The sequence below is a fragment of the Caenorhabditis remanei genome, chromosome V (genome assembly GCF_010183535.1).
Source record: "Caenorhabditis remanei strain PX506 chromosome V, whole genome shotgun sequence".
NCBI classification, from domain to species: domain Eukaryota; kingdom Metazoa; phylum Nematoda; class Chromadorea; order Rhabditida; family Rhabditidae; genus Caenorhabditis; species Caenorhabditis remanei.
The window spans coordinates 1,974,353-1,986,868 of record NC_071332.1 but is presented as its reverse complement, the minus strand read 5'-3'; the positions used below and the strand labels follow the sequence as shown (position 1 = coordinate 1,986,868).

The following is a 12,516-nucleotide window of genomic DNA, read 5'->3' as shown; positions in this document are numbered from 1 at the left end:
TGATACATGTTGATTTCTCCTTCATGGTGTAATTGGGATCTATAATACAATCTCTAATCTTCTCTTTTCTAGAAATGTTCCCCCAAAAAATTTTCAGAGGCTTGTTAGGCTTATCAGCTGGGCGGGTGTTGTTCAAGAGTGCAAACAGTTCGGGGTAGATACAAAAAGAAGTGTATGACGTGGATGGGCTTTTGGTCTTTGTTTTCAGGATTGCTCACTTTTAGTTTCTGGAATTTTCTGTCAGCTTGAAGTCCCACAGCGTACCACGACTCGAATTTTTGTCCTATGTTTTCAAATTTATATTGATTTTGTAGATCAAATCTAGCTCTCCATTTTTGTAGTTGACGACTTTTTGATAGCTCTTCATGCTTTTGAGATATAAGCCAATTTTCGCCGATTTTAATCATTTTTGGGCGATTTTAACCGATTTTAAGACAATTTTCGTCTACTGTAACCTAGTTTTTGCCGATCTCGGCCATTTTTGAGTTTCTCGAGCTTGTTTTTGCCGAGTCAAGTTTGCCGAGCTAATATACAGGTTTACAACGAAATAACTTCCCAAGGCTTGCCATCGCTTCAGTTTTTGTCCAATTCTTTCAAATTTATAATCATTTTGTAGATTAAGTGTTTACCTTCATTTTTCTAGTTGACAACATTTTGATACCTTTTGAAGCTTTCGAGATACATGCGTTTAAAGATTCCAGTAAGAGAGAGAGAGAGAGAGATAGCGCAGAGAAGCGAGACAGTCTCGTTTCTCTGCGTCTCTCTCCCTCATGTCTTTTTAAGCGCCTATCTTTGAACGCTCGTATCTCAAAAGCGTGAAAAGATATCAAAAAGTTGTCAACTACAAAAATGGAGCTCAAGGTTTGATTTACAAGAAAATGTAAAAAACGGAAAAACTAGGCTGTAGGGGATTCCGTGGGAAGGTTGAAAAAATGGGCAATTTTTTCAAAAAATGACGCAATTTCAGCAATTTTTAGCCAATTTTTGTGCTTTTTTCGTACCTTCATAAACTGTTTTTTGAGCCCCGCCCCTATATCCATATCCAAAATTCAAAGCTCCCTTAGCTCCGCCCCCTTAGGCCCCCCTCCCGTACCTTACCTCAAAGTAACCATCATCCAATTGCACTTTCTATTTGATACCCATCGAACTTTTTCGAATCGACCCCCCCCCCCCCCCTTTCCATCCACGATCAAATAGACCCACCGCTCTCTTCATTTTTTTTGTTTCTTTTCTTTCCACTCTATTTTCTTACCTCTCTAATCAAACAACTGCACTAGTTTCGTACTTTTTCGTTCCCCCATCGTTTCATTTCCCAATTTTTCTCATGCGTGACACCTCTATGATAACCGTTCGCTTCTCCCCGAAACGAATAGAGTGCTACCTGATATGAGAACACTTCTGATGACACAACAAACACTATTTTCTCTAATCCTCAAACTATTTCCGTTTATATACATATTTGCCACCTCGGAGGCGGAGCTTGAGAACAAACATATTCCATGACACTCCTATAATCATGAAAAACGTTCGTTTTCAGCCACAAATGATCAGATGAGGAGACGGGCAATAGTTATTCCAATATTCTTTTGCCTTGTCACACCAATCTTGCTCTATCTGCTCGGCTCGTTCGCTCTCAATCGCCTTCAAGACTATGAGAGGAGTGAGGAGGAGAAGGTGAAAGGTTAGTTGGGATAAAGGTTTTGTATGGAAAGTAGTTTCAGTCGGGGTACAGCCGTAAAATGGAGAAAAATAGCCCTAAAAATAAGTTTATGAAATGAGAGTCAAATCAATAGAGAGGGTAGCTTACTAGGGAAGGCCATGAAGTCAGTTTGGTGATATGGAGCATGACTTATATAATTGGAAAACTGAGAAAACGCTGATTCCAAATATATATATTCGATTTTTGCCCTTGAGGCCTGGTATTCGAAAAAAATGTGGTCATAGTAACATTTTTAAAACGATTTTTATGCAGTTTCCAAAGCTTTGTAACTTTCTGAAAACATAACCCAATTTTGGGATTTTTGGACATACAGACATTTTTTGCGTCTTTTTCAAAAATCCTTATAACTCTCTTAAAACTTAATCAAATCTTAAGGTATTAATATATTTTTGAAGGTCTTGATTTGGTCATTCATATAAACTACGTTTTAAGGTACTTGAAACCTTAAGCCTCAAGCCTTACGTCTAAAAAGGTGATAACTCTCTAATTTCCCAAGCTTTGACTTCATTTTTCTCGAATACCAGACATCGAGGTCAAAAACTGAATATATATTTGGAATCAGCGTTTTTTTTCAGCTTTCCAATGATATAGGACACGGCCGATATCTCCAGACCGACTCGGTGACCTTCCCTAATTAGTCATTAGTAGAAGCTCTTAAATAATAATGGTACGACTAGAAAGCTGAAATCGTAAGGATTCAGAATCTGTATCTCATTTTCAGCTAGGATAAAAATTGCTAAGATACGAAATTTCAAGCATTGACTCATTAGGCTTTGTAGTTCTGTAGCTTGTCTCTTTTCAGTTGTAGAAAAATTCTGAAAACAGTTCTAGAACCGTCATGATCTAAGTTTTCTAGACGTATGACTTTCAAAAATTAATTATATTTATAGAAAGATGGGGCATTATGAATTTGTTTGACCGAAATGAGTTTTTCATTTTGAAGACCTGTAACATAGCTCTTTTCAGCAGGGTCTCAAAATTTGTACTAACGTCTCCTACATTCGATGCTTTGAAGACTTGAATTTGCTTGATTAGCTTAGTAATTATTTTTATATAAAATTTAGTTAATTGAGCAGCTGAAATTATGAAGACTCCAAATCGGCCGTCAAATTTTTTATAAGCCCAGTACGAACCGAGATTAACGGTTTTTTTTCAAATAGTGTTTTTGGCTTTACATACTTCCTAGTTTTGTAACTCAGTTAACTTTAATGCTAGAATAATTTTGAACACGGATTCTGAATCCTCGTGACTTCCGCTATCCAATGACGTACAATCCTTACAAAACACTAAATACTGTCCTATCACGAATGAATTAAGACAAACTCGTTGTCTGAAGTTGAAGTTTTTTTTTTCAAAACGTTGAAACTCGTCTCGTTTTTGCCCTTTGAGAGTTTTGAAAACAGATTCCGAATCCTCGTGACTTAAGCTATCTAGTCATGTTAACCGTTTTTCAAAACCAATGTTTTTGAGCCTTAAAAAACCCAATTTTCCAGAATGGCAACACAAACACCTCCCAAAGCAAGACGATGACGTGGCACCACTTCCTTCAACTACACAACTTCCAGAAATCGAAGAATCTGAGGAAGTCGAAGACATCGAAGACATCGAGCGGATCACAGCTTCTACAAGGAAAGTTTCAGAGGAAATTCCAGAGGAATGGCCCGAGCCACCCACCACTACTACATCTACAGTGGCTACCACTGAGTCCACTACAGTACCCACCACCACCATTACCGTACCCACCACCACCACCACTACCGTACCCACCACTACCACTGAGTCCACTACCGTAACCACTACAGTACCCATCACTACCACTGAGAGTACCACCACCACCACTACAAGCACGACACCACCGACACCACCAACTACTACCACACGGATCCGGACATGGACTTATCCCACAAGGTTTTCAACTCCCTAAAATCTAAGTACGTCCACTAATTGATATTTTTCCAGACGCCCACCAATTTATGATCCAAATCGTCATCGCTATGGTCAGGACCGTGTCACCCACCACCACCATCACCACCATCATGATCACACTACCACAACTCAGGAGCCCACAACTACAACTCAGGCTCCGCCTCCATCTTCCACTACTACTCGGATTCGGGTGACCACCCCTGCGATCTCCTCATCCTCCAACTCAATCTACGACAGGATCACGATCCCATCGATCCCGCCAACCTCCAGCTACCGTAACCCATACATCCAAAAGATTGCGGTCACGTCGTCTACCTATGTGGATCCTACCACCACCACTACCGGTCATCGCCACCATCATCATCATCACCACAACCGAACTCATATCGATATCCATGCCCATCACCGCCATCATATGCCATACCCGCAGTTTCCATACCCAAATTTCCCAAGTATACTGTACCCGAGTTCTACCACCACCACAACGGAGGCCCCAACTACAACAACTACAACTACCACGGAGCCGCCAACTACTACAGTACGCCACCACCATCATGGTCATCACCGCCACCATCATAGCTCCACAACCAACCGCCCATCTACCACAACTACCACCCGAATGTCAGAACTAGACCACTGGGGATTCGTGTTGGAGTCGGAGGAGGAGTTGAAGAGCTCTGAGGAGGAGAGCACCACCACAAGCTCCACGACGACTACGACTACAACTACTACACCTGCTCCTACACCTGCTCCTACACCCCGAGCCGCTCAGAACATTCCAGGCTTGCCACGTCATCGCCAACCGGAGCCACCGACTCCGCCTATCAAGCGTGTAGAGTGAGTTTAGGTTTTAGCTCAAAAAGTTTTGTTTAAAAAGAGTCATTTGTGCCCCCAAAAATATGATTCTACCCCTAAAACTGCTCAAATTTTGAGAAAAATAAGATCAAACCGACAAAATTCACTGAAAAGTTAGCTAGGGAAGTTTGCTGGGGAAAGTGATGGAGTTCGTTTGGAGTTATGGGACATGACCTATACCATTGGAAAGCTGAAAAAACGCTGATTTCGAATATATATTTCAGTTTTCGCCCTCGAGGCCTGGTATTTGAGAAAAACGAGGTCAAAGTTTGGGAATTTAGGCTTAACGCTCGAGGCCTATTTTCAGAGAGTTATAAGGATTTAAAAAACGAAAAAATAATTTTGTACAAAAAAAATCCTTGAAAAAATTGTACTTTTAAGGCTAAAACTGCTCCAAAAACACAAATTTCGGGTTTCTCTGTCTGTCGGTGTGTCCGAATGTCTAGATGCCCAAAAATCCCAAAATTTGGTTAGATTTTTAGAAAGTTAGAGAGACTTGAAAATTGCAAGAACATTGCCAACAGTTTTTTGCGTCTTTTTTTAAACCCTTATAACTTTATGAAAACTTAATTAAATTTTAACGTTTTAATATTGTTTTGAAGTTCTTGGCTTGGTTTTGTATAAGCTACGTTGTGAGATACTTGGAGCCTTAGCCCTCAAGCCTTAAGGCTAAAACGGTAATAATTTTCAAATTTTCCAAACTTTGACCTCATTTTTTCAATATACAAGACCTTTAGGGCAAAAACTGAATATATATTTGGAATGAGCGTTTTCTCAGCTTTCTAGGGATATAGGTCACTTCCCATAACTCCAAAGCAAATCCATGATCTTCCATAGCTAAAAACTTCCTTTGCCAAACTAACTTCCAGTCATAAATTGCCTTTTCAGTGAATTTTGTCGGTTTGAGCTTATCCTTCTTTCAAATTTTAGCAGTTTTAGCGCTAACAACTTAATATATGTCTCGTTCCATAACTGACTCCATCAGCTTCCCTAGTTAGCCTTAAAGCTCAGACTACAAACTACAAAATTTCAGACGCGAAGCTACAATTGTCACTGGCTTTCTGGACATTGGTCGAGGCGACTGGAGCATGTACCGTCGGCCCCTGGAGATCTACCACGACTACATGGAGACCCTCCTCAACCTCCGAAACAATTTCGTGGTATTCACAGATGATTCGAGTTATGATTTTGTGGTGAAGACACGGACCAAATATGGATTAATGAATATGACGAAGGTCTACAACATCAAATTGGAGGATTTGCCGTTGTACGGGTATATAAATGAGGCAAAGAAGATTATCGATGACGAGTTGAAGAATGACACTTTTTATAGGTAAGCTCCCGCCAAAGTTTTAAACATAAAGTTTTTTCCAGAACAATCGGTGACGTTGACATGAGATCCCATCCAGAAGCCAACAGTGCTGAGTACAACATCGTTGTCAACTCGAAAACCCACTTCCTGCAAAACGTCACAATCGAAAACCCCTTCAATTCGGAGCACTTCATTTGGATAGATGCGGGTTACGGACATGCCAACGAGAATTTCTTCCCGTATAGCTATAAATGGCGGCCGGCACTTCCGGATGGCAAGATTTCGTTGATCAAAGTGACGCCGGATTTCGATGATCTCAAGAAATATGATCTGCCCAAGTTGTATCGGAAGAATGTGGCGTTGATCAGTGGAGGATTCATTGCGGGAGATAAACAGTGAGTTGGGGGATCAAGAAAGCGCTGAGAGTCCGACAACTTAGAAATGTCTGTGATAACAGGTGTTATGTCTTCAGTATAACAAACTGTATATTGTTGATAGAGAATTTTAAGACCTTTTTAACAAAACAAAAACCAACTCAGCATATTCAAAATAGTTATGACCCTTGACACGCATTCTTTCATAGAGTATCTTTAGTGGCAGGATAATTAACAGCTTCTGAGCCTGAAAACCTGCTAGGGTCGTGTACATCACAAAAACAAATATTTTCACTGGATACCTTATTTTAAGACCATTCATTTAATATATAACTTGTAACAAATTGTGTTTCGCTGGAAAGTTAGAGCCTTGCGAGTAGGATCTCCAACTTTTTGCTCCGGCGCGCCACTGTAGGTCTGGTAACTTGACAGCTTCAAAACCCATCCGTGTTCTGTACAAAAACGTACTAATTATACTCAATCGATAGACAATTTTAATACCTTTCATGAGAAATATAAACCGACAAAAATAGTCAAGTCTGAAAGAAGTTACGAGGAAAAACTCCAGCGTTGTCACCACCGTTCGCTGTAGGCTCGGCTACTTAACGGAGATTAGACGAGCTAGTAGAGAATATGAGGTATTATTAATTATATCTATCTGATAGCCAATTTCAAAACCTTTTATTTAAAATATAAACCGGAAAAAATTGTCAAGTCTGTAAGAAGTTACGGGGTTGACGTGTGGTACCTCAAACATAGCCGCCACCTCTTGCTTTAAGTCCGGATACTTGAAATCGTCTAAACCCATTAGTGTTTAGAGAAAAATTAATATAATTGTTTTTCATCTGATAGCCAATGTCGAAAGCTCTCATTTAAGATATAAACCGGAAAAAATGGTTAAGTCTAAAAGAAGTTACGGGGTAAACGCGTAGTACCTTTTTTGGGCAAAATTTGGGCAAAACTAAGGCAAAATTAGGGCACACGCTTGTAGGTTTACGCCGTAAATCCACAAAAATCTTAACTAAGGCTACTGTAAGCGTTTCACGGACATACCAAACTAGGGAAGGCCTCCGTGTGACCATGGAGTTATAGAACGTGGCTTATCTTGAGTCCTGGTAACCTAATCCTCGCTGTCGACATTTTTCACACACGTAGGTAAGGTAATGACTTGTCAGTGCTCCAAACTTTGACCTCGTTTTTCTCAAATACCGGACCTCGAGCGCCAAAACTAAATATATATTTGAAATCAGCGTAATCTCAGCTTTTCAATAATACAGGTCAGGTCCCATAGCTTCACGGCCCTGGACGTTTACGGTCACTCGGAGGCCTTCCCTAGTCATTTTGCCTTACAGTCTGATAGCGCCGCCCTTCCGGCCCCACACCAATCCATAATTCCTATTCCAGCGCGATCGGCCAACTCCACTCGATCATCCACCGCAAATTCATCCAACTCATCTACCAGAACCGTGTCGACGACGATCAAACTCTCCTCACCCTTGCCGTCAATTCATTCCCCCAACTGTTCCATGTGGTCTACGGAGACTGGTTCGACGCCTTCCGTCTATTTGACACCGATCCAGAAGTTCAGTTGGGTTGATCACCTTATTCATTTCATTTTTTTCTCTTTTTTTTCTCTTTTTTTTCTCTACGCAACAATTTTCACTTCCCCCCTCTCTCACTCCATCAAACAAATGGGTTGCCTTCCTACTTCATTACGATAATCATTTCATTTTTTATATGTAATAAATTTCTCTCTCCCTCTATCTCTCTTTAATTTTAAAAATTCAAGCAATAATTTGGTCCTCTGCAGTCGTTTCTCTAGCAATTTGAGCCAACAATCTATCCCGTTGATCCCTTTTCTTTCTGGCAAAACACGAGAGGGCTAAAATGGTTCCAACGAATGGGTAGCTGGAATTATAGCACAATTATGGCACAACTAAATAATAAATTGAATTTTTGGGAGACCTACATAAAAATAAACCAGGTGTATTTACGGATAAGACAGCAGCCGAGCTCACAGCACTCCTCGTTGCCATGGCATCCGAAGACGAGTTGTTTCGGGCGGGTACCGTCTTTGAAGGTCATCTGGAAAACGGGTTTAAGTAGACAAATTTTGAGAAAAGAGCGCGCAGAGCAGCGAGACTGTCTGTTTTCTCTGTGTCTCCGCTCTCTCACTCTTCACCGTCTACCTTCGACGTTTTGTATCTCAAAACCTAGCAGAGCTATCAAAAAATTGTCAACTACAAAAATGTAGAACTACTTTTGAACTACATTTTTGTTGTTAACCACTTTTTGATAGCATCTCAGGTTTTTGAGATATGGGCCATCAAAGAAAAAAACACAAGCTTCTAAAACTAAAGGGGGAGAGACGCAGAGAAACGAGACTGTCTAGCTTCTTTGCGTCTCTCTTCTCCTACAGTGAAAATGAAAGATATCTTTAAACTGTTTCAGAAAAGCAAATTAATGATAAACTGATAGTGAGAGACGCAGAGAAACGAGACTGTCTAGCTTCTCTGCGTCTTCTCTCCTTCCCTCTCTTTCTCTCTGTCTCGACCGCCCATCTTTGACTCCTCATATCTCAAAACCTAGCGAAGATATCAAAAAGTTGTCAACTACAAAAATGTAGCTCTAGATTTTATCTATTTGAAAAACCAAACATCGAAAATTTTGGTCAATATTGAAAACGAGAAATGATCTTTTTGGGAAAATCAGGTTTTAAAAGAAAACAATCTTACAATTACCAAAACCAAATTTTTCTTTCAAAATATACATTTTTAATTAACTGGTACTTTTTTTCAGCTCCTTGACTCAGAGTTTGGGGGAGACGCAGAGAAACAAGACTATCTCGCTTCTCTGCGTCTCTCTATCTCTCTGTCTCGGCGGCCGCCCATCTTTAACCTCTCATATCTCAAAACCTGGCAAAGATATCAAAAAATTGTAAACTACCAACATGTAGAACTATTTGTGAGCTACATTTTGTAATTGACAACTTTTTGGTAGCACTTTAGGTTAAGCTCTAAATGTGTGTAACTCACATGTTCAATCTCATCATGTTGCCGGTACAACTTGTACAAGCAAACCTTCGTGCGATTCTCCAACGGCTCATAGTAATCATCCAAGAAGTAGTGGTTCCGACGGAATCTGGAATATTAGGACTTGTCTAAAATTGCGATTAATAGAAAAAACCTACTCAATTTTCACATTTTTCTCCACAAAATAATTATCCGAGCTGTTGTCAAAACTAAAATAATGGTGATTTGCCTGCTGGTCATGGAGGTAGTGAACCAAGTCGGTGAACTCCACGTAGCCGGCTCTGGAATATGAATTTTCAATGAATAGTGTGTAGATCAAATTACCTGGATCGATCACAACAGTTTCCAGCAACAACTGGGATAGAGAGGCCAAGAAGTACCAGTGACCAGAATAATGTGGTCATTTTGATCTGGGGATTTTTTAAATTCAAAAAAAAGTCAGACAAGAAATATATTTTAGCGTAGCAGGACGCATTAAAACGCATTAAAAAGTTTTAAAAAATGATAAAAATGATATTCTATTTATTACGCCCAAAATATTATTTTCCAGTGTCTGAAATTAGTTAAAATTATAATTAAGAGGCAATTATGCCTCAACGGTCGCCTCATCCTCATCAGCTGGATGCAAGACGATTTCTGGAGTGACCAAATTATAGGTACACCCATTTGGGTACAAATCATCATATTTCGGTGGTTCAGGCATTTCTTGGAGCGGGATTTCCTCCTGACCATTGTCTTCTGGGCATGGGAAGAGGATGGCTATCTCGGCACGGGCTCTCATACGACGGTCCTCTTCGGATTCGGTGGGGAGTTGGGAGCAGAAGCTGACGAGCATCACGCCAAGACCGCCGTAGAGGAGTCTGGAGGTTTTGATAAAGGAAATGGAAAAAATGAGGTCGATTTGAATGTAAAGGCGTTATGTGTCAGTTTGTAAAATCGGGACTATACAAATATTTGAGATAAGATAGTAATATTACTAGAAAGCAAAAGTCACAAGGATTCTGAATCTGTTTTTAAATTTTGACTAAAATTAAACTGAACCGAGTTACAAAGCATTCAGTCCGATCTGAGGTAGTTTAGAACGCGCTTTCAAGTTTTGGCCCCCAACAATCTGTATAATGCGTTTTATTGCCCAAATTTAATATGACTAGAAAGCTGAAATTATGAGAACTCTGAACCTGTTTTTAAATTTAGTCTATCGTCAAAATCAACTTAGTTACAGCGCTTAAAGTCAGGCCTGTTGTAAACCTAGGAGAAGCATTGCCAAAGTGTGACGCCCTGTCAGCAATATGTACAATAATTTTTGGGCAGAAACGTTACAAGACTAAAAAGCTGAAATCATGACAATTCTGAATCTGCTTTCAAATTTTCGTTAGCGTCCAAATGAACCAAGTTACAAGGTATTTAGTTTGACCTGTTATAAAGGCGCAGGGGTTTTGTGATCACTCGTTCGAAAACCGTTTGATCCATGGCGCATAAATATTTTCCTACAAAACGACACATAAAATTGAACCGAGATACAGAGCATTTAGATTTGATGTCCTTCTGACACTTTAAAACATTGTATCTCACTGCATATTGATCCTAGAGAAAATTTGAAACCAGTTTCAGAATCTTTATAATTTAAGCTTTTTAGGCATACAACATTTATTGCTCATTGACCAACCTTTTCTGCTCCAGACTACAAACTACAACCAGACTTACACCAAAATAAAAACGTTCAAAAAGCCATGTGTACAACATCCCAAGTCACAGCACTCTTGATACCAATGGCAACCAAATGTGATGGTTGACGGGCGGTGAGTGGTGTTGTATTTGATCTGAAAAATTAAATTTTTTGGCTTTAAAAACAAAATCAATCGATTAAACCTTCCGCAACTCCTTATGATAGTGGAAAATGTGGTAGGAGCACACTTTTGAGTGTCGCTGACCTCCGCCCTGGTAATACTCATTGTCCCAGAAATATTCAATGTCAGCGAACCTTAGAAAGTGAAAAAACGGATTACCTCGGCACAGTTGTTACAACTGCGCTCTACCGAAACGCTTTTGAAAAATGTATTATTTTTCTGAATCTCTCGATTTCGCACACACTTTTCTTCGGTTTCGGTAGAGCGCGGTTGTAAAAAGCGAGCCGTGGTAATTGAGTCTTCAAAAAATTAAATGTCCTACCAGATAGGCTCCGAGGGGTGTTTGATAAGAACTTCATTATTTTCAGCGGTGGTATTGAAGTAGAGAGAGGTGAAGGTTGGGGAGAGAAGGGTCATACCGAAGGTGAGAGGAGAAATGTGGTTGATTCTGGAAATTGATTCTCATTTTTGAAACTTTCCCGCGGATTATCCTGCAACACAATTGTTCCGATTTTCACATTTTCTTATAATTCAAACCTTGAGCTCTATTTTTGTAGTTGACAATTTTTCGATAGCTATTCTAGGTTTTGAAATACGAGCGTTCAAAGATAAGCGCTTAAAACGACTCTCTAGCTTCTCTGCGCTCTTTCGTCCTCCCAAATACAGGTGTTTGTCTTTAAAGGCGCGTATCTCGAAAGGTAGCAGTGTTATCGAAAAGTTATCAACTACAAAAATGTAGCCCTGGATTTGATCTACAAAATGAATGTAATATTTCTTTATACTAAGACTGTTTGAAAAGTTGTGACATGTCTTCAAACTTTCCGGAAAAAAAGTAAAAATGAAAATCGGATAACTTTAAGAGCTGGTCACGGCTTTTGTTCTTATTACAGCGTTATTATTTTTTTATAAGTAGACTCTTTATGTTGACAGTTGTTATTCTCAATTTATAGATATCGTGAGAGAACGCAGAGAAGTCAGACACTCTAGCTTCTCTGCGCGCTCTCACTTCCATTCTCTCTCGGAGCTACTAGCTACTGTCGTTAAAGGCGCGTATCTCAATAGTGTGACGAGCTATCAAAAAGTTGTCAACTACAAAAATAAAGATCTTGATTTGATCTACAAAATGCATGTAAATTCAATTTGAGGGAAAAATTACTAACTCTACAGTAACCCAAACCCGAAATATGCTACTCACTTCGCCTCAGGACATGTGCATACTGTAGTCTCTCCATATGCCGCCATAACCAACAAAACAAAAATCAGAAGCATCTTCATAGCGAAGACTAGCAGTGAAGTGAAAATGAAGGACCTCTGTCTTACCACGCTGACGTCATTGAGCTACGGTCTTAAAGTAACGGAGCTGAAAAAAACTTTTTTGTAAAAGTAAAGTAGGATTCAATTTGACAAATGGAAGTATAATTATACTAAGAGAGAAAGAGGGATCCTGAGA

General features: G+C 39.7%; 4 protein-coding genes across 4 annotated transcripts; 2 read left to right on the top strand and 2 right to left on the bottom strand.

Moving 5' to 3' along the window:
• Window positions 1-1,551: 1,551 nt before the first annotated feature.
• Window positions 1,552-7,784, top strand: GCK72_016779 (uncharacterized protein; the record flags this gene model as incomplete). Its single annotated transcript, XM_053731684.1, has 6 exons — window positions 1,552-1,681; window positions 3,214-3,628; window positions 3,680-4,483; window positions 5,535-5,774; window positions 5,876-6,208; window positions 7,592-7,784. 6 exons carry the CDS (start codon window positions 1,552-1,554, stop codon window positions 7,782-7,784), a joined length of 2,115 nt encoding a protein of 704 aa, XP_053580597.1.
• A 187-nt stretch (window positions 7,785-7,971) lies between these two features.
• On the bottom strand, window positions 7,972-9,623 carry GCK72_016778 (uncharacterized protein; the record flags this gene model as incomplete). The annotated part of the gene is made up of 5 exons (XM_003090763.2): window positions 7,972-8,095; window positions 8,157-8,272; window positions 9,223-9,328; window positions 9,378-9,500; window positions 9,544-9,623. The coding sequence occupies 5 exons, from the start codon at window positions 9,621-9,623 to the stop codon at window positions 7,972-7,974; spliced, it is 549 nt and encodes a 182-aa protein (XP_003090811.2).
• A 182-nt stretch (window positions 9,624-9,805) lies between these two features.
• On the bottom strand, window positions 9,806-12,341 carry GCK72_016776 (uncharacterized protein; the record flags this gene model as incomplete). The annotated part of the gene is made up of 5 exons (XM_053731682.1): window positions 9,806-10,079; window positions 10,924-11,039; window positions 11,089-11,200; window positions 11,389-11,514; window positions 12,262-12,341. 5 exons carry the CDS (start codon window positions 12,339-12,341, stop codon window positions 9,806-9,808), a joined length of 708 nt encoding a protein of 235 aa, XP_053580595.1.
• On the top strand, window positions 9,842-10,153 carry GCK72_016777 (uncharacterized protein; the record flags this gene model as incomplete). The annotated part of the gene is made up of 1 exon (XM_053731683.1): window positions 9,842-10,153. One exon carries the CDS (start codon window positions 9,842-9,844, stop codon window positions 10,151-10,153), a length of 312 nt encoding a protein of 103 aa, XP_053580596.1.
• Window positions 12,342-12,516: the final 175 nt, after the last annotated feature.